Source organism: Pelodiscus sinensis, chromosome 25 (genome assembly GCF_049634645.1).
Source record: "Pelodiscus sinensis isolate JC-2024 chromosome 25, ASM4963464v1, whole genome shotgun sequence".
Lineage (NCBI taxonomy): Eukaryota > Metazoa > Chordata > Testudines > Trionychidae > Pelodiscus > Pelodiscus sinensis.
This window is the reverse complement of record NC_134735.1, coordinates 5,655,709-5,682,120: the sequence shown is the minus strand read 5'-3', so window position 1 is coordinate 5,682,120 and position 26,412 is coordinate 5,655,709. Positions and strand designations below refer to the sequence as shown.

The window sequence follows — 26,412 nt, the reverse complement described above, 5'->3', positions numbered from 1 at the left end:
AACAACCCAGCATGTGGGCAAGAGTAAACAAAATGTCTTATAGGCCACACGTAGAACCCCGATGGGCCGCATGTTGCCCACCACTGCCTTAGAATATGTGTGAACAACTAGGGATGTTAGATACCGTGCAATCGAATAGTCGTGTAACCTCATGAAATCTTACCAGTTACACGATTATTCAATAGTCCCCGGGGATGGGGGCAGAAGCCAGCGCGCTCCCGGCCCCACTCCCAGGGAACCCCCCGTCTATCAGAGGCAGCTGCGCAGGGTGGCAGGCGAAGCTGGTCCATGAGGGGAGTCGTTTGTAGGATGTGGAGCAGCCTCCATTCTTGGGGAGCTCAGGGCCATTGTGAACAGAGGCTGCTTTGTGGCAGTGTTCTCTGTGTGGGGAGGGGGAGCAGGTAGCACCCAGGAGCTGGAGAGAACCAGCTTTGAAGCAGACTCCCCCCAGCACCGGCTCCCTTCTACCCTGTCCCACCCTGCTGCATCTGTAGGAAGCTGCAAGGGGTGAGGCAGGCAGGTCTGCGGAGCTGGCACATGTGGGGAGCTTGCTTGAAGGCCATTCCCTACACGTATCAACTCCTGCCTGCGCCCCTCATCCTCCACACTGCTGCCTCTCTATCAGAGGCAGCAGCGCGGAGGTGGGGGGGACCAGGCAGATCCAGTGCCTCTGATACAGAGGCAGCAAGGGGGAGGGTGTGTGTAATTGACAAGATTAACCGATAAACCCAGGCTTATCGGTTAATCATGTAGTCATCTACACACTGACATCCTTATTAACAATTTATTTTAAAGAATCTGTTCTGTCCTTTATTTGACACCCTGCTTGTCCAGAAGAAAAGCTCTATGGAGCTCAAAAGTTTGTTTCTCTCACTAACAGAGAAGCTGCTCCAACAGAAGATGTTACCTCATCCTCCTTGTCTGTCTGGATTCAGTAATGGCACTTAGCTAGCAGGAATCACAGGGTGAAATTCTACAGCCCGTACTATGCAGACTAGGTTAAAATAAAAGGTCCTTGAGGTAGGGGACTGTCAATTTTGTGATGTGACTGTACAACCCCTAACACATCCTGGTGCATCATGAAGGCAATTCTGCAATGCTGCTACCGATATAAATGGTCCTTAAGAGCGGGATTTTCGGTGGTCAAATCTCATGGACATTCAGTAGGAGCTAAGCGCTCCATTTCTTTAGAATAGTGATAGAAATGTAGCCATGTTAGTCTGGTGTAGCTGAAACAAAAAACAGGATTGTTTAGCACTTTTAGTCTTTAACGTGCTACACGGTCCTGTTTTTTGTTCCATTTCTTTAGATTTTCCTTGGGATTTTCAAAGAGGAATTTTACAGGAAGCATGGGCATGGGGGAAAAGGTGTTTCAAAAGTAATAAAATAAAACTAAATAAGTTATAATAGAGCCTTCTTCCATGTAAACCTTTAAAACCAGGTCAGATTGACTTCAGTTCTTATTCTGCGTGCAAACTTGGTTCACTTAAACCAAGTAGGATTTCTTATGCATAGCTCCAGTAGAATAATCAGAAATTATGTTTCAGTAGATTCTGTTTGCTAAAATGCATGCATGCCTTCGGAGAGAAAAGTCTGGCCCAGCTTGTTTACTGAGTGTAAATAGAATTGATGGGTTTATGACTCTAGTAGGCGGTTGAGTAAAAATTCAGTAAGCCAGCTGAAGAAGTTCAGAACATTTGCAATGCTGCATTTTAAGCATATCAAATATGCATTAGCTCATTAAAAGTGTCCAGGCCTATGATAATTTAAACAGCTGCTTAGAGTGCACTGTGCCCAAAACATTTTAAGAACTGTTCAAGAACATTTTAATATGCTTTAACAATAACATCAAGCTCATCAAACTGAAGAACGCTGGGAAAACTGTATATCTGTGTCTGTATCTATCTATCTAATGGATGCTGGACGTTGTTAATGTTTTTTCAAAGATTTTTGAAGTTGGAGGTAAGGTTTTCGATGGAGCTACACCAATCTTCACTAACTGATCTTTTAAAATACATATTTAAGATTGATGCAGCATCAAGATGCAGAATTTTGTGGTATTTTCTTTTCTCCCTGGGAAAGAAAATTGCCTCGTTTTGCTTTATTGCCAATTGCAGAGAAACCTAAGAATTGTCTGACTGGATGAGTGGAGTCCATCTACTCCAGTTGTTCGCATATGTTTTGGCCTGCGGCCCACCCCGCTCAATGCAGACCTTTCCGTGAACCACCAGCCTACCACCCATGATGACAAAATGGGTGCAGGAAGAGATATGGGGATGGAGTCTGGGTGGGAGGTTGGGTGCAGGTAAAGGATGTTAAATTTAGATTAATCAACTAATCGAATAGTCAATGTCAACTATCCAATAAGTCGACTAGTCACTTACTCCCCTAGTTCAGGAACAGGCTGAGGGTGGGGGGTCTGGGAGTGAGGGACAGTGCAGGAGTGGGTGGGGGGGAAGAGGATGCTGGTACAAGCTGAGGGTGGGGGGTCTGGGAGGGAGTGTGGGGGGTGCAGGGTCTAGGCGAGAGGGGTGTGTGTGAGGGGGATGGAGGTGCAGGTATGGGGTCTGGGCCTGAGAGGGACACGGGGGTCACTTATTTGGCTTCGTGCTCTTAGGCACCCTCCTCCGCTACTCCCATTGGCCATGATTCCAGCCAATGGGAGCAGCAGGGAAAGCCTCCAGGTGAGCAGTTCCCTGTGCTGCCTTTTCTCCAGCCAGGGAGAGGGGAAGTGGCAGTGCACAGAGCCACTTCCTCTCCCCCCCCCCCCCCCCCAAGCTGGCTCCGGCCTGCGAGGCTCACCCTTTTCCCCAGCGGGAAGCCAGCGCTGGTGCTTCAACCTCGTGGCTACGTCTAGACAGGCATGATTTTCCGGAAATGCTTTTAACGGAAAAGTTTTCCGTTAAAAGCATTTTTGGAAAAGAGCGTCTAGATTGGCACGGACGCTTTTCTGCAAAAGCACTTTTTGCGGAAAAGCATCCATGGCCAATCTAGACGCGCTTTTGCGCAAGAAAGCCCCGATCGCCATTTTCGCCATCGGGGCTTTTTTGCACAAAACAAATCTGAGCTGTCTACACTGGTCCTTTTGCGCAAAAGTTTTGCGCAAAAGGGACTTTTGCCGGAACGGGAGCAGCATAGTATTTCCGCAAGAAGCACTGATTTCGTACAGTAGGACGTCAGTGCTTTTGCAGAAATTCAAGCGGCCAGTGTAGACAGCTGGCAAGTTTTTCCAGAAAAGCGGCTGATTTTCCGGAAAAACTGGCCAGTCTAGACACAGCCCGTGTGTATGGGGGGGGGGGGAGTGTCATAGGTCTGGAGCACCTGCAGAGGCTTTCCCCTACAAGGGGGGGCTATGCGGACCACACTTTGAGACCCACTGCTCTAGCGTGATATCCTGTCTCTGATGCACTAGATCAGTGGTTCCCAAACTGTGGGTTGTGACCCCAAAGTGGGTCACCACCCTGTTTTAATGGGACTGCCAGGGCTGTCATTGGAATTGCTGGGGCTCAGGTTCTTCAGTGCTTGGATTTTGACTTTGGTTCCCCCCACCCCACCAGGGGCAGCAGAGTTCAGGTGGACTCAGGGGATCAAGTAGTAATTTTTGTTGTCAGAAAGGGGGTTGCAATGCAGTGAAGTTTGTTTCAGATGAATCGTCAAGACCCTACAGCAGGCACTTAGGAGAGAACCTGACTTACAGGGAAAGCTTCTTTCAACCGGCTGCTGTTATAGGCTGGTTTAATCCAGATGCTCTTCTTGCTAAATTTGTATGACTGTATTATCTATGTATTAATATTAATGCTTTATTTACCATAGTTCCCACGGAACAAACACAGAACAAAAAGACAGTCTCTGGTCAAAAGGGCAATCCATCTCCTTCATGGGCCTAGAGTCCCTGCTTCCTACATACCCAGCTATGTTAGATGCTGCAGTTTTGGGGGGGTCCAACTCCAGATGCTTTTCAAGGGGCCTGGTTTTTTCAGGAGGGAGAATTTGGCATCGACTGTAAGTCAAAAGTCCCCAGCAGAGCATCCAGAAATGTGACTCCCCAAATTACCAATCTCTTAGAAACTGTAGGCCCCAGCTTTTGTTAACCCTCTCACTGCCAAAACTCCAAGCTGCCTGCTTTTGCCTTGGTCGCTCGGTTGAAACTGGAGAAGGTGTAACTTAGTAGAGCCCTGCGCAGATACAGAATTGGTATCCGCATCCACATCTGAAAAAAAGATTTGTGGATATCCTTAGCCACATCTGCAGAGGTGGATACCCAGAGATATAAAGCAGATAGCCACTCCCGGACAAAAAGCTGGCTCGCCCCGGCATCGGCTCCCGGGTAGCCGACTGCCACCCCGCTGAATTTTTCAGCAGTTACCCATTTCAACATCCCTAGTAGCTACAAAAATGAGCTGCGGCTATCTGTGGAATTGCAGGGCTCTGTAAATTCAGCCTTGGCTCTTGGCTTGTTCGCAGTTGGTGCTTTCTACCAGATTTACCTGGGCCCAGTCAAAAAGTTCATCATGCTGGCATGGTTCATTCCTCCGTGGTATTGGTATGAAAATAGCCCCATGAAAGTTCCATGTTCCTGTCAGGCAATAAGAATGTTTAAAAGGCGACCTGCGCCATGCTGGAAGTGGCTGTCCTGCGGGAATGCCTCTTTACAATAAACTGCCTCTCTTCAGACCTTTGCAAGCATTATTGAGGCAGCTAATGGCCTCACCCTGTCTCTGTCGTGTGTTTCTGCCTTTCTGCTGGGCATGTGGTTTGCAGAAACTTAGCTGACTAAACGCGGCAACAGCTCTTCTACATTCATTGCCTTTCCAGCACTCTCAAGGGGTTTGTTGAAGAGCCTAATGTGAAATGAGTCTGTGCCTATCTGCACATGCCAGTAAATGGGTGAATCGTGCTTCCTTATCCTTCGTGGCCAGAACCCACTTATACTCCCAGAAGCAAGAAGAGCTCCTGTATTCGCTAGCTACGGGGAAGAAAAAAAACATCCTTCTGTTTCTCCCCTTATTCTTGGTCTCATTTATCACCAGGGCTGCCTATCTCTGGGAATAGGAGGTATGTTGCATAGTCCAGAGCTGTCAAAAACACCCTCTGCCATCTTTATCTTGGAGGAGTTAATAAGTTGCAGAGAGGATCCTGAGTAAAAACAGGCTGTGGATCTTCTGGTTTACCTGTCAGGTCAATGGGGAATATCATACCTCAAAACTGGACACTATGGCTGTGTCTAGACTGGCACGTTTTTCCGCAAAATCATCTGATTTTGTGGAAAAACTTGCCAGCTGTCTACACTGGCCGCTTGAATTTCCGCAAGAACACTGACGATCTCATGTAAGATTGTCAGTGTTCTTGTGGAAATAGTGTGCAGCTCCCGTTCGGGCAAAAGCCCTCTCGCACAAATCATTTGCGCAAGAGGGCCAGTGTAAACAGCACAGTACTGTTTTCTGCAAAAAAGCCCCGATGGCGAAAATGGTGATCGGGGCTTTTTTGCAGAAAACCGCGTCTAGATTGGCACGGACGCTTTTCCGCAAAAAGTGCTTTTGCGGAAAAGCATCCTGCCAATCTAGACGTGCTTCTCCGAAAATGCTTTTAACGGAAAACTTTTCCGTTAAAAGCATTTCCGGAAAATCATGCCAGTGTAGACGTAGCCTATGGGTACGTCTATACAGCAACATGATTTCAAAATAATGAGTCCACATCTACACAGCAGGCAGTTATTTCAAATAGCGTCAAAATACTGTCAAGCTAGAGAACTTTCTACTCCGACTCCTGTAACCCTCATTGTACGAGGAAGAAGGGAAGTTGGAGGAAGGGTGCTCTGTTTAAAAATAAGGGCTTTAGAGATGCCCCCAATTTTGAAATCAGCTATGCAATGGACGTAGCTCAATTTGCGTCGCTTATTCCGATTTAAGCCCTGCTGTGTAGATGCACCCTATGATAGGATGTGCAAACCCTACGTGGGTCGGGGAAGGGTCAGTGGGCTTCTGGAGGCCTGTTAGCCCTAATCTAAAAGCCTGTCAGCTAGGCAATAATTGAGAAGGGCCGCACCTGTTTAGCTCCTCCCTCTCAGCCTTACACCTGAGCATCAGGTGTGTTAGAGCAGGGCTGATAGGGAGATCTGGGACATCAGGTTGGCTGGGATGGAGTTTTCTTGTTTCCACTTGTTTTCTTGGTACTCAGCAGTGCCTGGGAGAGGCAGAGAATCTACTGGAGGCTGAACCCAAGAGAGGAGGAGAGTTTGGCTAGGTCTACACTAGTCCCGGCAGCTCGGCTTACGGTATGCAACTGCAGCCACACAGAATACATAGATGGAGTCGGTTTACCTTAAGCCAAGCTTGGCAGTGTCCCCACAGTAGGAGGCTGATGGGAGCAAACACTCTCATTGGCTCCCCTTACTCTGCGTAAAAGCAGGAGTACCGGATGCTGGCAGGGGTGTCCTCTGAGTTTGATTTAGTGAGTCTTAACTAGACTCACTAAATCAAACTCCAGAAGATCGATTGCGGCAGTGGCAATCTTCCTTTTAGTATAGAGAAGGCCTTTATGTTTATTTTGGCCTTTGGGAACCCTGTGTAGGATGGAACTTTTACATGATCTAGTCTGGGGGCGCTTTAGACACCCTGACCTGAAAGGTGTCAGAGGCTGGATCAGCTGAATACCAGGTGGGAAGCAGAAGGAGAGCAGTGCCCTTGGGCGAGGTACGGGGCAGGGGGCTTGGCTTGGCATCGTTCAAGTGTGTTAACCGCTGTTACTTGTGTTAAGTAAACCAGGAGGCCCCAAACGGTATCTATGCTGTGCAGATATGCAGTAAGAGACAGTGTCTGCCTTGTGGTGTTATGTGCACACCTAACATAACACACTAGACCAGGGGCTCTCTGCCGTCCTCTCCTGACCGCAGCACACAAGAGGCTAATCTGCTCTCTTAACAACGGTCTGACTTTATCGTCTTGCTCCAGGTGTTAGGGCCTGTACTTTGGAGTGGAGTCCCTGGGTTCAGCCAGCCAGGACAGGGAATAGCTGCACTTTGATGGGTTTGGACTGTTTGCTTGGTTTAAAATAAACGCAGTGGAATACAGGACTTAAATGGTGCTCGGAGGCGGTTTGCAGGCAGGGGAGGCAGTGGGCCCTGGATTTGGGAGACCTGGGTAATATTCCTGTCTCTACTTGGCTGAAGGAGAGCTCCTCCCCTCCATGGGTTTCCATTTTCCCAACTACTCTTTGTCATTGTGTGAGCTCTTCAGGACAGGGAAGCTCTAAGACCCATTGTGCCAGGGCTCCTGCTTCTTGGGGCTTCTACAGGTTGGACTTCCCTGGTGTAGCACCCTCGGGACCTGAGCGATCCTGGACAAGTACGCTTATTAAGTTTGCAGATGATACCAAACTGGGTGGGGTTGCGACTTCTTTGGCGGATAGGGACATAATTCAAAATGACCTTAGCAAGTTAGAGAAATGGTCAGAGGTAAACAGGATGAGGTTTAATAAAGAGAAATGCAAAGTGCTCCACTTAGGAAGGAACAATCAGTTCCATACATACTAGATGGGAAGCGACTGTCTAGGAAGGAGCATGGCGGAAAGGGATCTAGGGGTCATAGTGGACCACAAGTTGAATATGAGTCAACAGTGTGAAGCTGTTGCAAAAAAAGCAAATATGATTCTAGGTTGTATCAACAGGTGTGTTGTAAGCAAAACTCGTGAAGTCATTCTGCCGCTCTACTCTGCACTCGTTAGGCCTCAGCTGGAGTACTGTGTCCAGTTCTGGGCGCCACATTTCAAGAAAGATGTGGAGAAATTGGAAAGGGTACAGAGAAGAGCAACAAGAATGATTAAAGGTTTAGAGAACATGACTTATGAAGCCAGGCTTCATGAACTGGGCTTGTTTAGTTTGGAAAAAAGAAGATTAAGGGGGGACATGATAGCGGTTTTCAAATATCTAAAAGGGTGTCACAAGGAGGAAGGAGAAAATTTGTTCCTCTTGGTTTCTGAGGACAGGACAAGAAGTAATGGGCTTAAAGTGCAGCAGGGGAAGTTTAGATTGGACATTAGGAAAAAATTCCTAACTGTCAGGGTGGTCAAATATTGGAATAAATTGCCAAGGGAGGTGGTGGAATCTCCCTCTCTGGAGATATTTAAGAACAGGTTAGATAGACGTCTGTCAGGGATGGTGTAGACGGAGCTTGGTCCTGCCTTGAGGGCGGGGGGCTGGACTCGATGACCTCTCGAGGTCCCTTCCAGTCCTATTATTCTATGATTCTATGATTCTAAGGGAGTTTTCTGGACCAAGCAAGGTCTTGGCCGGGGGGGGGGGGAGGGTGGGACACCATCCTTCCCACTGGACCCCTCTCCCCAGCCTCCCTACGCCTCAAGCTGCAGCAGCCCCATCACCCCATTGGCCTTGCAGCGGGCCCGCCACCCTTCCAGAGCTTCCATCAGCCTCGTGGCAGCCCCGCCAACCCACCAGAGCTCCCACCAGCCTTGTGGAAGCCCCGTCACCCCACCAGAGCTCCCACCAGCGTTGTGGCAGCCCTGCCAGTCGTACGGCAGTCCCGCCACCCTGCTGGAGCTCCTGCCAGCCTCGTGGCAGTCCCACCACCCTGCCAGAGCTCCTGCTAGCCTCACAGTAGCCCTGCTACCCTGCTGGAGCTCCTGGAAGTCCCATTGGCCTCACAGAAGCACTGCCACCCCATTGTGGGCTCCACTACCCCGCTGACCAACTTGACTCCAACCCGCCAGCAACCTCTGCCCCTGGGGCTCTCCAGTCTCGCAACATCCGTGGTCCTCCCGGACCATGGATATTGCCGGATCAGAGAGTTCCGACCGCAGAGGTTCAACCTGTACATGCTAATGGAAGAAATACACACAATAAATAATAACATCATCTTTCTGAGACAGGAAGGACTGTCACTAGAGTCTGGGCGTCTCGACGCTTGTAAGTTGAGTGCTATTGCTCACAAGGATGAGTGTGTTCACGCACGTGCGTTCTGTATGTTCGGCTGACTGGCTGCCGTTGGGCAGCAGATGGCCATGCGAAATACAAGTTGGCATGAACAAGAGGTTTGTTTTTACTTTGTGTTTGCAGCTCCATCCGTCAGAAGCTGCAAAAGTCCCCGCCCTGCTGCTAGCGGCTTGTATTGTCAGCAGGGCTCAGACCCGTAAAGGTTCTGATACTTGTATGCTAAAAATTTCCTGGGGAGCAGTACCGTATATTCCGGCGTACAAGACGACCTCTGATGTTAAAAAACATCCCCCAAAAATCGGGGGTCGTCTTGTACGCCGGGTATACATCCCAGGCGCGCCTGGGATGCCCTGCCGCCGGCTTCCCCCGAGGCTTTGCAAAGCTGCTGCGGCTTTGCTCCCGGTGCCTCTGGTCTGCTGGGGACCGTCTCCAGCAGACCAGGGACACCGGGAGCAAAGGAGGCGGAGGGGCGCTGGGGTATAAGATGAAACCCTATCTTTTAATTAAAAAATTAGGGGGTCGTCTTATACGCCCAGTCGCCCTATACGCCGGAAAATACGGTATTCCAAAATCCTCCCCTCCCACCTCTCCATACACGTGCAGCAACTGCCGCATAAAACACATGAGGATCCCTCTGCTGAGTTGCACACTGAAGGAATTTTTTATGTAGTTTTATGCTGGAGTTTTAAACACTTGAAAATGGGTGTTTATAATGTAAAGCCTGAGAGCCCCTTGACTAAAGCATCTGAAATGCCATTCTATAATATGCATTGTAAAGTTAACAGGCTTTTCATAGTGCATTTCATATAAATAGCAAGGCATTTGACAATGCTGTACATACAAAAGTGCCACAACGCCACAATGCGAGTCAAATTAATTCTTGGTTCCCTTTATCTCCCTGCCCATGTTTTCTCTTGATCCTCCTATTTTATTTGCTCTAATAGCTTCTGCTAATAGAGCCTAGTTGTAGAAGAAGATAACCTGTAGCAAACACAGCAGATCCCATTTCTAACTGCTAAATACCTTCAGCTTTAGTGGCATATCAACTTTTTCCATAGGTTTTTACTTAGCTATTTTTAAATAGCATTAGCTCATTATAGAAGGGCAGCGTGCATGAATTCCTGCATAATGTTTTGTTGAGCTCTTATGCACTCTTCTTGGTCTGACAGGTAATGCCAAGTGGAAAAGATTTAAGAGCATGCAGCCGCTGAAATTACACCCACATTTTTTGCCTGTGTTTTACGCCCCCCCCCCCCCAACTGTGGCTCATCTGCACAAAATTGCAGAATTGTTAGGTGTTACAGCTGGCTTTGTCTGTGCCCTTTAGGTACTTGGATATCTCCTTATCCCACTGCCATGTGCAAATAGCAGCCTGTGCTCTGAAATGTGGGCTTTGGGGTGGAGAAAATGAGGACAATTAGAAATTGCAGGTGCTGTGTTAGTTTTTGAAAATCTGGCCATTAAAAACAAAAGAGTCAATGCTCTTATCTGCTATATCATTGGGAGAGTTTGTGAGTCAGTCTGTCTGCCTGTGAGTCTGTCTGTTCAAGTCCTCCTCCGAAATAGTGAGCGCTAAGACAACCACATTCGGTCTACAGCTTCCTTTTACTCTAATGTAAACCAAGGTCTGGGTTTGGTTGTGCCAGGGCAATGGGTTGTGTCTGGAATACGATTGTTTCTCAAAATGGAAAGGGAGGGGTTTGGTTGGAGGAGCAGTTATACTGTAGAATAACCACAGGGAGGAAACCAAGAGGGAAGAGATGAGGAGCAGGACAGTTATTACCCATTTGGCCAGCAGGGAGCAAGAGTGGAGAAAAGGAAAAGCTATGTACTGTATAGTTCAGAGAATGTGTCTGTTTGTGTGTTTGTCTGTGTATGTCCCCCAGAATGGGAGCATGCACCCCTCCTCCAGCTGTGCCTGCCACAGTATCCATGCACACGTGCCTCTCACCTGGCCTCAAGCTGCTGCGGTGAGAGAAGGCTGGGGCTGTCCTCTCTGGAGCAGCTCTCTCCTGAAAATCCCTCCTCCCCAGCCCCACCCCAGAGCAAAGATATAAATGAAGAAAAAATTCTTTGAGTTGTTTTTTAGCCCGTCAGTCCCTTTTTTTTTTTTTTTTTTGCTCAACAAAAAAATGGTGGTGGGGAGGGTTTCTCAAAAATCAAAAAGGGGGTGTGATGCCGGAAAGTTTGGGAACCACTGGCATATAGGGAATGGCCCAGGCCATCCTGTCCCCTGACCCGAAGGGGAAGGTGCAACCAGTAATAGAAGTAGGACAAAGGATGGGGTGGTTCTGCCTAGTGGATAGGGACCAGTTGCTGGGGCTGTGTCTAGACTGGTAAGTTGTTCTGCAAAAGCAGCTGCCTTTGCAGAAAAACTTGCCTGTTGTCTACACTGGCCACTTGAATTTCCGCAAGAAATTCCTACTGTCTGAAATCAGTGCTTCCTACTGTCTGAAATCAGTGCTTCTTGTGGAAAGACTATGCTGCTCCCATTCGGGCAAAAGTCCCTTTTGCGCAAAAGGGCCAGTGTAGACAGTTCAGATTTGTTATGCGCAAAAAAGCCCTGATGGCGAAAATGGCGATCGGGGCTTTTTTGCGCAAAAGCGCATCTAGATTGGCACGGACGCTTTTCTGCAAAAAGTGCTTTTCATCATAGGCAAGTTCAGGGTATGGGAGGTCAGCCCCTATCTTAGACCACAGGACCGCTCCTGTTTCTTGCAGGCAGCCCACTAGCCAGGAGAGGGCTGGGGGGAACCCCGTCCCACCCACTTGCTCCAGGTTCCAGCCCAGCGCCCTGGGGGGAGGAGTAGACCCAAGTGGGTTGTGTGGCCTAGCTCTTGCCCCATGGAACAGCGGCCCCTCCCCCAACCCCTCCGGAGTGCCTCCTCCCGATGCCTTGGGTCAGGCTTTGTTGCAGGCTGTCTAGGGTTAGTCTCTTGTGCTGGGCTTCTCTGTTCTCCTTCACTTTTCCTCTGGTCCATCCCTCAACTCCCCCCTGACCCTCCCCCTTGCCTGAGGGAGAGTTATTTATGGTGCACTCATCAGCCTCAACTGGCCTCAGATGTTCTGATTAGCCTTCCCTTCAGGCTGATGACAGAGGGGCTTCAGGTGTTGAATTGCTGGGCCACAGTCTCTGGCAGCCTATAATGGGGACATAAAACTGCATACCCAGCTCCCCGTGTAGCTGCCTTCCCCTAGGCTTTGACGACCCCTTGCTCTCAGGCTGCCACAGGTTGGACACTCTTTGTTTTCAGCACAGCTCTCCTTCAGAAGGAAACAGTATCTCAAATGACAGGAGGGGAAGGAAAAGATTTCATGCATTTTGTTTCCGATTGCACAAATTCCATTTGAACTCCACAAGGTTCATTCATTCCCTCGTGGGCAACATGGAGCTATCGGGAGTGAGTCATGGGGACTTAATTAGGAGCAGAGGGTTAGAACGGAGGGAACTCGTTCAGAGTATCTGGAAAGAACTACTTGACAGGAAGAGCTAGTAGGCTGTGGAGCTGCTTCTGCCCTGGACGCAGTAGAAGCTCCGTCACTTGGGGTGTCTAAAATTAAACTGAACAAATCACTAAGTGTACACTCGGGAATACGCTTTCACTCGCAGGCAGATGGACTGGATGACCTAACGGGTTGTTGTATCCTGTCACGGCTGTTTCTTAGCAGGTATAGAAAATAACAAAATGAAAAAACCCAAGTCCGCTGCCAGCTGGTAAAATGGAGCCAGTTAATAGTTCAGAGCTATGATTCACCTGAAGGTCCATATTTGAATGGTTCTAACATCACAGCCATGAAATATGATTTTCAGCATGATGGGGGGGGGGGGGAAAGGCTGCATCATTCTTACGGTGTTTTCAGCCGTCCTCTGAACCATGTCCCTCTCCCTCCATTAACAGTGATCCCTGTTCTACAGTGGGCTCCGTATTGGAAGACCCCAGCATTCAAGTTGAACTACAGGACTCCATGTGGGTCCACAAATTTGCCCATGTAGAATTAGTGCCAGGATCAAACCCAGTGGAGGGTCTGTAACTCAGGGTACGTCTAGACTACCGCGTTTTGTCGACGGAAGTTTTGTCGACAGATACTGTCGACAAAACTTCCGTCGACAAAGAGCGTCCAGACACATGGAGTTCTGTCGACAAAGCAAGCTGCTTTGTCGACAGAACTCCGTAGTCTGGACGCAATGTTACAGGCAATAATGTTATGCCTCGTAAAATGAGGTATACCAGCGTCGACAAAACTGCTGAGTTCTGTCGACGTTATGTTGACAGAACTCAGCGGTAGTGTAGACGCTGGTATAGTTTTGTCGACAAAAGTCCACTTTTGTCGACAAAACTAGGTAGTCTAGACACACCCTCTGTGTCTATATAGCTAGTGAGTGCAGTATATACAGATAGCATGATGGAGCAGCAGTGAAACCACAGTTAAGGTTACATAAAGGGTTTTAATTTCAGGGGGTACATCTACACTGCATGCTTATTTCGAAATAAGTTATTCTGGAAGAAATACTCCGATATAGCTTATTTGGAAATAGAACGTCTACACTACAGGGAAGCCTCAAGTTTAGACCTAGGTAAGCTCCGCTAATGTGGACGTGCTACCTCGATTTAGAGCCCCAGGAGGCACTGGGGAGTAATTACTTTGAATGGCCCTGGGGAGGAGCTATTTCGAAATAGCAGCAGTGGAGTGTCCACGCTACTGCTATTCCGAAACAGTTGTTTTATAAGAGGCATTATTCCTCATGGAATGAGGTTTACAGAAATCGGAATAAGCCGTCCATTAGTTTGAATTTATTTCGAAATAACAGAATTGCTGTGTAGACCCTCACAGCAATAACATCTGTTATTCCACAATAAGGCTGCTGTGTAGATGCACCCAGGGAGAGTGATTTATTATATACTACAAGATTTACCAGGCGTTGCTTGGGTCCTTAATTCAAATACTTTTCTTTTTCTGCATTTAAAGCATTTTTCAGGGGTGGAGTTAGGGATGAGGGGTTCAGTGTATAGGCTGCCCCAGAGAGAGGACAAACCTGGCCCTCTGTCACGACAGCATCTTGGGGCAGGGAGAAAAGCTCCTGCCCATGGCCACTGCAGCTCCAGTAGTTACGGCTTGTGGGGGGGTTCATGTTCCCAAGTTGGGGAACAGACAGACACACAAACAGACAAAGATAGCTGTCCCGTTCTCCACCCCTGCCTACTGCTTGCCCAATGGGGGTATAACTGTCCTGGTCCCCATCTTTGGCCTCTTGTTGCCCCCCTGTGGTCATTCTGCAGTATAACACCCTCCAGCCACACCCCTCCCTTTCCATTTTATGAGAAACAATCAAATTCCAGGCACATCCCATTATCCGGGCCTAACCAAACTCTCAACTTGCTTTATGTTCTGATAAGAGGAAGCTGCATACCAAATTTGGCGGGGCCTAGAATTAAAACAAACCCCCTACCCCAAATGAGGTTCCTTGGTCCAAATTTAGGTATCTACCAAGATTTTGAAAATGCTCAAACACCCAGCATGTCCTGTTGGCTTCTTTGGGTGTTGAGGATTTTTCAAGCAGGCAGATGCCTTAAGGTATGGATTTATGTGGCTGAAATTAGGCTTTTGTTTTCAAGACTCTTGACTTTTATAAACATTTCCTTTAAAAGTTTTCTTCTTCCAGTGAGGCAAATATCAGACACCAGCATATTGCAAATAATAAACCAACATGCATTAAAGGCAGATGGTATTTTTGAAAAGGAGTTAAAGAAAAATAAGTGCAACTATTTTAAGAAGACTCCAGAACCTCAGCAGTATGTACATGACTAACCTCTGCAACCCTTGTCCTTTCTGTCCCTCTCCTCCTCCATTATTCCTGTTAATTACAGACATATGGACAGAGCGTACAGTCCTCATTTTATCCTGCATTCATGCCTATGGTGTCAAAACACCATAGTTCTTCAAGGCAAGAACTTTGTCTCTTTGCTCTCAACCACTCTGCTTTCCTATGTTGTTAAGTACTTAAACAAATTAATTTTTAAGATGTTGATTCACCAAATATATAAAATGCAATTGTTCGTTGCACAGATATCACACTGGGTGTCACTATAGATGCCGCCTCATCTCAAAAAAGATATATTGGCATTGGAAAAGGTTCAGAAAAGGGCAACACAAATGAATAGGGGTTTGGAGCGGGTCCCATATGAAGAGAGAGTAAAACCACTTGGACTTTTCAGCTTAGAAAAGAGGAGACTAAGGGAGGATGTGATAGAGGTCTATAAAATCATGACTGGTGTGGAGAAAGGGAATAAGGAAAAGTTATTTACTTATTCCCACAATATAAGAACTAGGCGTCACCAAATGAAATTAATAGGCAGAAGGTTTAAAACAAACAAAAGGAAGTTTTTCTTCATGCAGCGCACAACCTGTGGAACTCCTTGCCAGAGGATGTGGTAAAGGCTAGGACTTTAACAGTGTTCAAAAAAGAGCTAGATAGATTCATGGAGGTTATCAATGGCTATTAGCCAGGATGGGTAGGAATCGTGTCCCTAGCCTTTGTTTGGCTACGTCTAGACTACATCTCTCTGTCGGCAGAGGGATGTAAATGAAGCACTTCGAAAGTGCAAATGAAGGGGAGGTTTTTGAAAGCTTCCTGTTTTTGAAAGAACCGCGTCTAGACTGCGGTTTCAATTTTGAAATAGCGCTTTTTCGAAAGAGCACCATTACGTGATTATGAAAATGAAGCACGGGATTGTTAGATCCCCGCTTCATTTGCACTTTCAAAGTGCTTCCTTTATATCCATCTGCCGACAGAGGGGTATAGTCTAGACACACTCTTCCTCTGCAAGTGGGAGATGGGAGGGATCAGGTGAGGATTCTCTGTTGTGATCCCTCCCTCTGGGGCATCTGGCATTGGCAACTGTCGGCAGAGAGGATCCTTTGGTCTGATCCAGTCTGCCCCTTCTTATGTTCTTATGCAGAAGGGCACAAGTTTTGAAATCCCTGTTTCTCCTAGGTGCTGTATAAATACCCGTAATAACCATGCCACATGCTGCATAATCTGTCTTCCTATCTTAGGGTTCTGTGGGTCTGAGAAGGAACTTGAGCTTTGCTCTTATAGTTAATTGGTTGTTATCAGAACCTGTATAAATACCCGTAATAACCATGCCACATGCTGCATAATCTGTCTTCCTATCTTAGGGTTCTGTGGGTCTGAGAAGGAACTTGAGCTTTGCTCTTATAGTTAATTGGTTGTTACAGAACTATTCTCTGTATAATAGTCATCAATTGTGTTGTAGAGCCGCAGTAGGCCAAGTTCTCATTTAACACAAACGGGTATCGTGCCACTGAAATCAAGTTTGCAGGGCTGATTGAGGCTCCCCTGGAGAACCTGCTAGATGTTTGTGGTATCACTCGTTTCTCCAGTGACTTTAGAGAGGGGGAGAACCTTATGAAGTCTGGTGAATGGGTGTTACCTATTCGAACTTTCCTGCCTCTGGAAAAGTCTTCTCCATTGGAGGAAGAGGAGGGTGTGTCATAGAGGAAACACTTCCACTTTCTGTGCCCCATCCACACACATGCCAGACCCTGATGGTCCTCTTCTTCTACTCCATGGTGAGGAGCCCTGGAGTTGTAGAAGCTAAAGGTATGAGAGGGCTCATGGATCATGTTTATTCCTCCGGCTACTGCAGGCTCGCCCACTGGTACACTAGGATGGAAGCTGGAGTAACTGGTTTGGGGGTTGTAAGATGTCACCTCTGTGTCTTATGACGAGCTGCATCTCTCCACATGCAGTGGGACTAGTGGAATTTCCTAGGGCCCTTATGCGCCTGGTCAATGTGCCAATAAAAAAAAATGACGGCACTTGAAAAGAGCAGCAACAAAATAAAAATAAACACCCATGGTCTTTTTTAAGAGCTCCACCACAGTCTTCTCAGCACACCCCAATCTTCCCTCATCTGGCAATATGCGCTGAATAGGCTTTGTTAGATTTATGCTGCTCTTTCCAGCCTAGGATAAGTTATTTCTAGGTCCCAATCAGAGGCCTTTTCAAATCGCTCTCCCCCGCCTTCTGCGATTTGGAGAAATTATTGATCACGATTTCCCTTCGTTGTCTCAAATGTGGCATATGAGTCATTCTCCCCACCCCTCTCCCGAAAGCTTTAACACATTAAGGGGAAGAATAAACAAACCTCAGGACTGGGCTGCTTCAGTGCCTTGGTAGCATATTCGCATTGTGCTCCCTTCCAGCAAAAAACCCAGGATGTGTCTTTTTCTGCCTTTCAGCTGATGATGCGTGTGGAGGGACGTTACGGGGACAGAGTGGAATTATCACCAGTCCTCATTTTCCTTCGGAGTATGGCAATAACGCAGACTGTACGTGGACTATCCTAGCGGAGCCAGGCGATACCATTGCTTTGGTTTTCATGGATTTTCAGTTAGAAGATGGATATGACTTTTTAGAAGTCACTGGAACGGAGGGATCGTCACTCTGGTAAGTGAGTGGTGGCTGTATAACTTTATATGGCTATGTATGATTGCTTATATCTACACATATGTAACTTCAGGTGTGAAATTAAATATTGTGAGATCCAGTGTGTACTTAAGTTGTCCCTGAGCAGAAATTTCCCAGGCATTACTTGCCCTCATTACAGCCTCCATTCGAGATGTTAAAGTACAAACTGCAATGAGAAATCTCTGCATCCGTTTTTATGGATGTAGTTAAGTTTTACAGTGATTGATCTCTGCTTTGAAGCATGCTCTTTCTTAGGCGTGCTGTGGTGTGTAGTTGGCTAACTAGGTTACAAACCTGTGGATGTAGAAGTCTGGAACTTGCTGTTTGCTCTGTTGTCTTCGGGTTATTGCTAAATCTGTTGCTGATGAGTTAACTTTACTGTTAATGACCATGTGGCAAACATGCCAATGTTTGGTTTGCTGTATGTACACACAGCAGGCTGCAGACAGAATTCAAGTATTCCTGTTTTTTGTCCCATTAAATCTAGCTTGATTCTCCACAAATGTGCAGGTTTTAAAAAAATGGTGATTTATTTTATAAGTAAGAACAACTTAGTCTGCTGCAGGCATTCCATTTCTTTTGCTTTCTTCCAAATAACAATGAGGTCTCCATGGTCAGGGCTGCAAAAGTACAAATCAGGGTGTGTAGAATAAATTTAACAGCTGGCCTAGGAACTAAGTAGGTCTAACAAAAAGGCTACAGGATACCCCATGTTGACATTAGGTGTGTTAATTTGGATTCAGCAGTTGATGAGGTTAGAAAGTTCTCATTGGAGATTTAATAAGGTTTCACCAATGGTTGAATCACTTGAGGTTTCAGCTGCATTTTAAATTCTCTTGCTGCTTAGCTGAATGGAACATAAAAAAGAGGAGGCAAGTGTGTTCGTTGTATGAAGTCTTGTCTAAACTACAAAGACCTTGCAGGTATAAATATGCTGGCAAAGCCTCCTAGTGGAGACCCAGCATGTACTGACAAAAGGAATTATTTCCAGAGTCTGGTTAAACTGGCTCCCCATACAATGTAAACTGCAAAGGCAAAGGACTTTGTCTGATTTAAGCTACATCTACAGCTGGGGGTGAAGGGGGGGGGGGTTGAGCATAGCCATGGCAGAGCTGTGCATTGGTTTTTATTTGTTTTGAACACTCTGCGCCAACATACAAAGACAGACCTCGTGAAAACTCCAGGTCCCATCACCACCCACCTCCAATGGAAATTCAGTCCAGAATCTCATTCTGCAGCTGGCTCTGACTTTGGGTGCCGGGTGTTGGGGGAGGCCCACTACAGAAAAGCCCAAGTTGTGCAGAAGTTTGGACTGAGGTCTGAGCTTTGTGGTTCAGGCCCGTCTTGAGCGATAAGAGAATGACCTTTCGCGTCATTTGAAAACAAGACCGAAAAGCTGCTGTCCATATCCAATCAAAATACAATTTGATTTTGTATTCCCCTGCAAGAATGACTGAAAGAGAAATAAGCATCATTATATAGAAGGAAGATCTTCACTGTATTCCTCCCCAGTTTTGGAGAGCATTGGATTAAAAGGTGTGAAATGCTGATGGATCCAGATGGGATTGAACCAGGCACCTTGGGGTTAAAGCCATAAGCTGCTACCATATGAGCTTTACTCGCCCTCTTAGTGGTCTCAGTGCCTCCTGGTTACATGTTTAAGAAGTGGGAACATTAAATGGTGAGGTTTGTCATAGCCCTGTGTAAATGGAACCCACCCGCCTCCTGAGTGTGGTGCCCGTCCCAACTAGTGGCACTGAGACCACTTCCAGAGAGAAGAATTGAGTCTGCTGCACAGCCTTAGCTGAGAGCCAGCTGGCTTTTATCTTGTTCAGTAGAGGCTCATGCACTAAGCTCTGGAGGTTCTAGGTTCAATTCTGCCTGCAGAGGAATGGGGTGTGCTAGCTATATACAGAGGCAGAGGAGCTGGAACAATTCATATAGGCTGTGTCTACACTGGGCCACTTATTCCGGAAAAGCAGCCGCTTTTCCGGAATAAGCTGCGAGCTGTCTACACTGGCCCCTTGAATTTCCGGAAAAGCAGTGACGATTTACTGTAAGAAATCAGTTGCTTTTCCAGAAAAACTATGCTGCTCCCGCTCGGGCAAAAGTCCTTTTTCCGGAAAACTGTTCCAGAAAAGGGCCAGTGTAGACATCACAGTAGTCTTTTCCGCATAGAAGCCCCGATCGCGAAAATGACGATCGGGGCTTTTTTCCGGAAAAGCGCGTCTACATTGGCCACGAACGCTTTTCCGGAAAAAGGACTTTTCCGGAAAAGCATCCTGCCAATGTAGACACTCTTTTTCCGGAAATACTTATAACGGAAAACTGTTCCGTTTTAAGCATTTCCGGAAAAAGGTGCCAGTGTAGACACAGCCATAGTGTTTGGGGGGCAGGCCTCTGAGGACTATTCAGCCATACTGTATGTGATGGAAACCACTTCAGGTGAGGGGGTGCTGCACCCTCCCTCCCCAGCCACTCCCCTAGTTCCAGCACCTTTGTACAGAGATTTGGTTCACTAGTGACTTGAGATTTTCTCATTGGGTTCTCTTGGCGATAAAGCAGTTAGCTCAATAACCCCGTGCTTGCTTAGGCATCATACTTCTCTACTTGTCAAGGCCCAAATGGGCAGCCCAGTGTGCAAGCGCTGCCCCCCAAGTCTCATTCAGGAGACTTAACATGCTGTGGGCCTCATCTCTTTAGTGCAGCTGATGCTTCCTGCATCCACAGATTCATGAGTGTTATTTTGGAGGTGCCGCGATATATGCACGCACCATCTGAAGGAGGGGGCCAATCAGGGCATGTGGGCACCCCTCTTACCACTTCCCGTTTGTTTGTGACTAAAATTCGCTCATCGTCACAGGGTAGCATGGCCTAGTGGCCCAAGCCTATATAGTGACCCTTACTTGTGGGGCAGTGTGGCCTAATGGCTAGCACCAGAGGGACTGCCAATGAGCTGGGGGAGCCCCAGTAGGGGGGCCTTCGCCCACCTGACTCCATCTGCCTTCTGTCTAGGGCCCTGGCAGTGGTGGAGTGCTCAGCAGAAAATCCCACCAAAACATGCCGAGCGCATTCGGGTGGGAAATATCACTCTCGCATCCTCCCTGGGTCCCTTCCTAATGTCCCTGGCGGTGGGGCGACCCATGAGGTTTCATTGTCTTCAGTCTCCCTGACACAAATCACTCCCCAAAGCTCTTCCAGTCTTGGAGGTTCATTCCAGCCTCCAGGGTCTCCAGCTGTCACAGGTCCTCCCTCTTCGGCTTCCAGCCCAGACTGAGCTTATTTCCTCATTCTTATCCTAGCCCTGCACTTGGAGCAGGCCCAGTATGTCAGGAGGGTGGAGGGTGACGACTTCCTCTGCCCGCAATGTATTAACCCCTTTTGGCCGAGTCCTCCCTGTCAAAGGAGGAAAATCCTTTCTCAACAGGAAAAATGTGTGTTGGGGGACATGCCAAATACGTGTGAAATGGAGGTAACTTGGATACTATAACCAGTGGAGTGCCTGGAGATGAAGGGCAACAGAGAGGTTCTTCCACAGTCTGTGGAGTAATCTTGGAAACTGGAAATGGCAACAGGGTAGAGAATTCTTAGCCTGTGCCAAGTGGAAGGAGCAGAGGAGAGAGTCTGTTCCATAGCGGTAAAACATTCGTGCAGGGCCATCATTTTGTGCCCCTGAACGAAAGGCGGGTGGATTGACAGAGACAGAAAGCATAAGGGTACCCAAGGGCTGGAAACAGTGTTTCAATGAGAGGTTACTGTGCCGGTTCTTAATGACAAAGCCAACTAGATTCCCAAAGAAGGTGCAGTAAGTATCATTGCAGTTGCTATAGGGAAGAATGGTGAAGGGAGCATCAATGTAATATAGAAAGGCTCTATCAGTCATTCCCAGCCTTCTTTTTCACACCGCCGAGTCCTTTCAGGCAATCACGTGCTCAGTGCCTGGTGGGGATGTCAGCAGATAACCGGTAGGCATCACACGTACTGGGTGATGCATATCGGGGACCAGTTAACCAATGGTCAGCCTGGGCTGGAGCAACCCCTCTCAGACATGGGTTGGGAGCTGCTCCAGCCTAGCCAGGCCCACCATGCTGTGGGCTGGAAGCACTCCAGCCTGCCTGGGCCCACTGCACCGCACTCCACCGTGGGTGGTCCCGCCCAGCTGGATTGGAGCAGCACTGTGGGTTGGGAGCTCTCCAGCCCAGCTAGGTCCACCATGCCACGCTGTGGGTGGGAGACCATTACAGCTCAGCCAGGCTGGAGTGGCCTTCCCCCTGCCTATGTGACCCCATTCAAGTGGTTAACCAGTTAAATGTTCCATTTAACTGGTTAACTAATTCAACGACATTTTACATCCCTAGTGCCCGGTAGATTCATGCACTGCTTTCCGCTCATTCAGCAAGGAATTAAAACCTCCAGCTACTGAGTGATTGAGACAACTGTTCTTTGGGTCCCCACCCCATTTCAGGTAGGGGAAGAATTAAAGATCTAACATAATTAAAATATCTCCTGGGTATACCAGATACCGGATTATATTGTGATGATTTACAAGGATTCTGACACTGCTACAATACTGTTGAAGAAGAATTCCGTGTAAGCTCAAAATCTTGTCTTTTCCATCAACAGAAGTTGGTGCAATAAAAGATCTTACCTTACCCACCGTATCTCACTAACATTTATTTCTGTAATTTATACTTGCCTGGCAAATATGGGGGAATAAGATTAATATGAGGTAGCTGCCATTTCCTATGTACCAGTTGTTTACTGTTCCTGAAGACACCTTGGAAAATTAGATGTAGCTGTTTTATGAGCAAAATGATTTTATTAGCATACATTAATATTTTAGGGCGCTGTTACTTCTTAGCTATGCAGCTCTTCAGGAAGGATCGGTAGGCTGTGTGATACAGGAGGTCTGGAAGTTGTCAGATGGACTCTGAAGACATTTTTCAGCTTGTGGGTGTTGCTTCCTGAAAGTAAAACCTACATTAAAACTGAATGATAAAAGAATGCATTTGTAATCAACAAGTACAAATTTGCAAAGCCCCTAGGTCAGTTAGGCTTACAGGATTTTTAAAACAGGACTTGAGTGCTTTCAAAAATGTTACCCCAGCATTTACTTCCTAAAGGGTGAAATTCACCCCCATGCAGAAGGCCCATTGGGGTCTGCTTTAGCTCAAAGACCAACACAATTAGCTATGCCCAGTGGATTGGTCACTGCAGTAGCACAGGCTAGACACACCGAATCAGTGAGTTCAATCACCCATCTTGCACAGGTGTGAATTTCACTCTCATGAGTTTGTAGCAAGGTGTGTTTTCCAGGGTGCATTCTTCACCCTGCCTCTAATGTGCAACATGCAAAGGCAAGATATATAGGCTCCAGCCAAGTCAAAAGATCCAGTTTGGTATTCTCAAGAAGCAAACTCGTCAGTTCCATATGCAGAATTACAGCATCCTTTTTAAATTTCCCTTTTCAAAGCTTGGCTGTCGCTATCCTGAGCCTGGTAATTAAATTCAGATGACTCATTTTTTCCAATTTTTAAATAATTTTTGCCTGTGGGGAAGAACTGGAGCTCATATCTACTCTTTAAATATGCTGATATGATTCAGCTTGAAAATATTGCTAGCAACCCATTCTGTTCCCTTTTTTTTTAATTTGCTTTATGAAAACCAAGTTTTAATTATTGGTAATGTGGCAGATAAACTCATGGCCAAATAAACCATTATATCTAAGTACCTCACAATGACAATATTTCATTTAATAAGTATTATAAACTGGTTTAATCAAGTCCAGAAAGGCATACAAATAAACAAAATCCAATCTAGCCCATTCTCCCAGAGAATCTCTCATGTCTGGTTCGAGCTACAGAATATTATAATACAAATATTTATGAGAGCACCAAACCATGGGAACTATGAGAGTTGGGTTGGAGCCGGTGCCGTGATAGCTGCTCTTTTTTCAAGAATCGATTCAACTTCATATCTTGAGCCAAATTCTGCATCACGCAGGCATTGATAGGAAGAGAACAAATGGGCTAAACCATTGTACCAGTCAGTGAGTTTGCCTCTTTGCAGGACAGCCTGTCCTACCAGTTGCACCATGTTGAGATTCTGCCAAAGAGTGCGGGAGAGAGTGAATATAAGTTACTCAAGGGCTTCTGTGCAAGTCCACCAACTGAAATATCTAGAGTAGTAGCTGAATTGGCTCATTTTTTGCAATGTCTTTGCCAATCCCAATTGTGTCATAGCCCTGCTGAACTTTCACATGGCCCGGCCTTCTGCTTCCATTTCCCCGTGCTGACCAAGTCCCCAGGGTCCCCTCTGTTAGCTTATGCCATAATGTACCCTTCCGTCAGGGCAAGGGAAGGATGTATACAGTATGTCTCAGGAACCTTCTGTAGCTCCCCTAGCAGCCAGGTCCTTCCTGCTCTTCCCTAGAGCTACTGGGCTGGCTAGACAGACTTTTGGTTGGCCCCAGTATGGGCCATGCTCCTGTTCACTGAAAGTGACAGGTTCAAATCCCAATAGCACCCCAAGGTGGGGGACAGCAATTTTATTTGTTGCGCCAGTTTTTTTCCCTCCCATTGCAGTATTGTGTGGATAGGTGATGTGTTTACCTGGGAAAGCTCAGCTTTGCAATGATAGCTGAGACATGGGAATAAGGCTGGACTTGATTATGTTTGTAAATGGCCGACTGTGATAGGGTGTCTGCCCCGTACTGGCCCTACCAAGGGTTAAATCCAGCCCTGGAAGAAAGCAGGGGCTGTGACAGGCAGCCAGGAATTTGGGCCCCTCTGGGGCTGTATGAACAGGTGCACCTGGGGTGGCAAAAGCAGGAGGGACCTGGTTGCCAGGGGAGCTACAGAGGGTTCCTGAGATGGAGCAGGGCTGGGGAAAAGGAGGCAGAGCTGGGAGCTTGGGCCATATCCCACTCCCAAGCTACAAGGCATGAGACAAGGCCTGAGGGGACTAGGGCTGCAAGGTGGCAGCCAGAGAAGAAGAAGGTAGCAGGTTCACACTCTGTTACCAGTGATGAGTGGTTGTTTCAGACTACACTTGCCCCTGAGTTGGGGCTAGATGACAGCTGGCAGTGGGGTCACTGAGGCAAGGTGGGTATAGGGGATTTGCAGTTCCCTAGGACCCCAGAGTTCCCAGGAGCTGCCACAGAGCAGTATCATGAAGGAAGAGCACTGTAGGCTGGAAGGAGGACACGGGCCTGCAGATTATGGAGGGTGAGACACCAGTCAACAGGGGGCGCTCTGATGCTGAAGAAGTAATTCCCAGAGTGACCAGCAGGAGGTGTTGTGGTGGCGAGTCACGGCCCCGTTACACCCACCAAAGTCAGGAAATCAAACATGCAGGACGGATAAGAAGCTACAAGTTCTCCAGGTACCTATAGATCTGTCCGAGCATGAGGCAGACAGCTGCACTGAATGCTGAAACTTCACTGTCTAGCGCAACCAATTCCTTCATTCAACACTTGATTTAGGGTACGTCTATACTACAGGCTTTTGTTGACAGATACTGTCGACAAAGCTACTATTGACAAAGAGCATCTAGACTGCATCCAGTTCTGTCAACAAAGCAAGCTGCTTTGTTGACATGAGAGTGTAAACGCAAAGGACAGTGTAGATGCAAGAATGCCTTCTGTCGACAAAAGGTGTTATTCCTCGTAGAATGAGGTTTGCCACCATTGACAAAACTGCTGAGTTCTGTCGACATTATGTCAACAGAACTTGGTGGTAGTGTAGACGCAGGTATAGTTTTGTCGACAAAAGTCCATTTTTGTCGACAAAACCCTGTAGTCTAGACACACCCTTAGTGACCAAAACAGCCACGTCTCCTCCACCGTGGGCTGACCTTGACATATTCCGCTACCCACTGGAGAATCCAGTCCCTGGTTTCATTTTGTTCATGACCTCGGTCACACATGACTCCTGCTGCAAATCTGGAATGTCAGGATATGGTTCCAACCCTTCCTATGTCAAATGGTGCAGTACAGGTTCAGAAGCTATTTGAGTCATTTAATGAAATAACACGTTTGCAGCTCTTTTAACTGCTATCACAGTTTTAGCTGTGGGTTCTGGGACACGGACTTCCTTGAAAGGTGAGAAATAGAATTCAAATGAGTGCAGAAAAGAGGAGAATTAGATTAGAAATGACAGAGCTGTTTTCTCACACTTTCGGTAGAAAATGTCTACAGTCACCTTGATTCTTCTCAACATGGTCCTGATGAACTGGCTGCCCCAGTCACAATCTGTCTACTGGAAATGGGAACCTGATTTTGTGTGTGTGTGTGTGTGTGTGTGTGTGTGTGTGTGTGTGTGTGTGTGTGTGTGTGTGTGTGTGTGTGTGTGTGTGTGTGTGTGTGTGTGTGTGAGAGAGAGAGAGAGAGAGAGAGAGAGAGAGAGATCCATCAATCACTTTCAGAACATTTTCCACCTTGTAATTGGCAGTGGAACCCAGAGTGATTAAATCAATGCAAAGAAGCATTATGAGCCTTAATTACTGGGAACAGCTTTGACCCTAATGTAATGGGAGCCTGGGCGTAAGCTTTCATTGATCATGTCCCGTTCTCCTAAGCATCTGGCCAGGGCTGACTAAATCCCTTGGCTGATATTTTCATGACTGCCCATTGATTCTGAAAGTGCCCATTTCTGGGGACCAACCACCAGGTGCTAAGTATGCTCCACACCATTCATGATCACTGAGAGCGTGAGGTGTCCTGGTTCTATGAAATTGGCCTCTAGGTGTCTCGTGATCCAAATGCTGAGAGCAGTTAACCACTGGACCAATATACTAAGGGTTGTGGTGGATTTTCTATCAATGACCGGAACAGAACAGAGGGATCCTCACTTTGGTAAGTGAATGGCTGCATATCTTTATATGACTGTATGTTTACTTATAGATTGCACACATGTAACTTCAAAGCACCCAAAATACAAAGGCTACATCTGGAAAGACCGGGACTGTCTAC

General features: G+C 47.2%; 1 protein-coding gene across 1 annotated transcript in view; it reads left to right on the top strand.

Moving 5' to 3' along the window:
• Positions 1-26,412, top strand: part of CSMD2 (CUB and Sushi multiple domains 2) — a 743,482-nt gene that overhangs the window by 227,555 nt on the left and 489,515 nt on the right. The window contains exon 5 of the mRNA XM_014578911.3: positions 17,213-17,420. Coding sequence (XP_014434397.3) covers positions 17,213-17,420 — 208 coding nt within the window. The remainder of the gene's footprint in view (positions 1-17,212; positions 17,421-26,412) is intronic.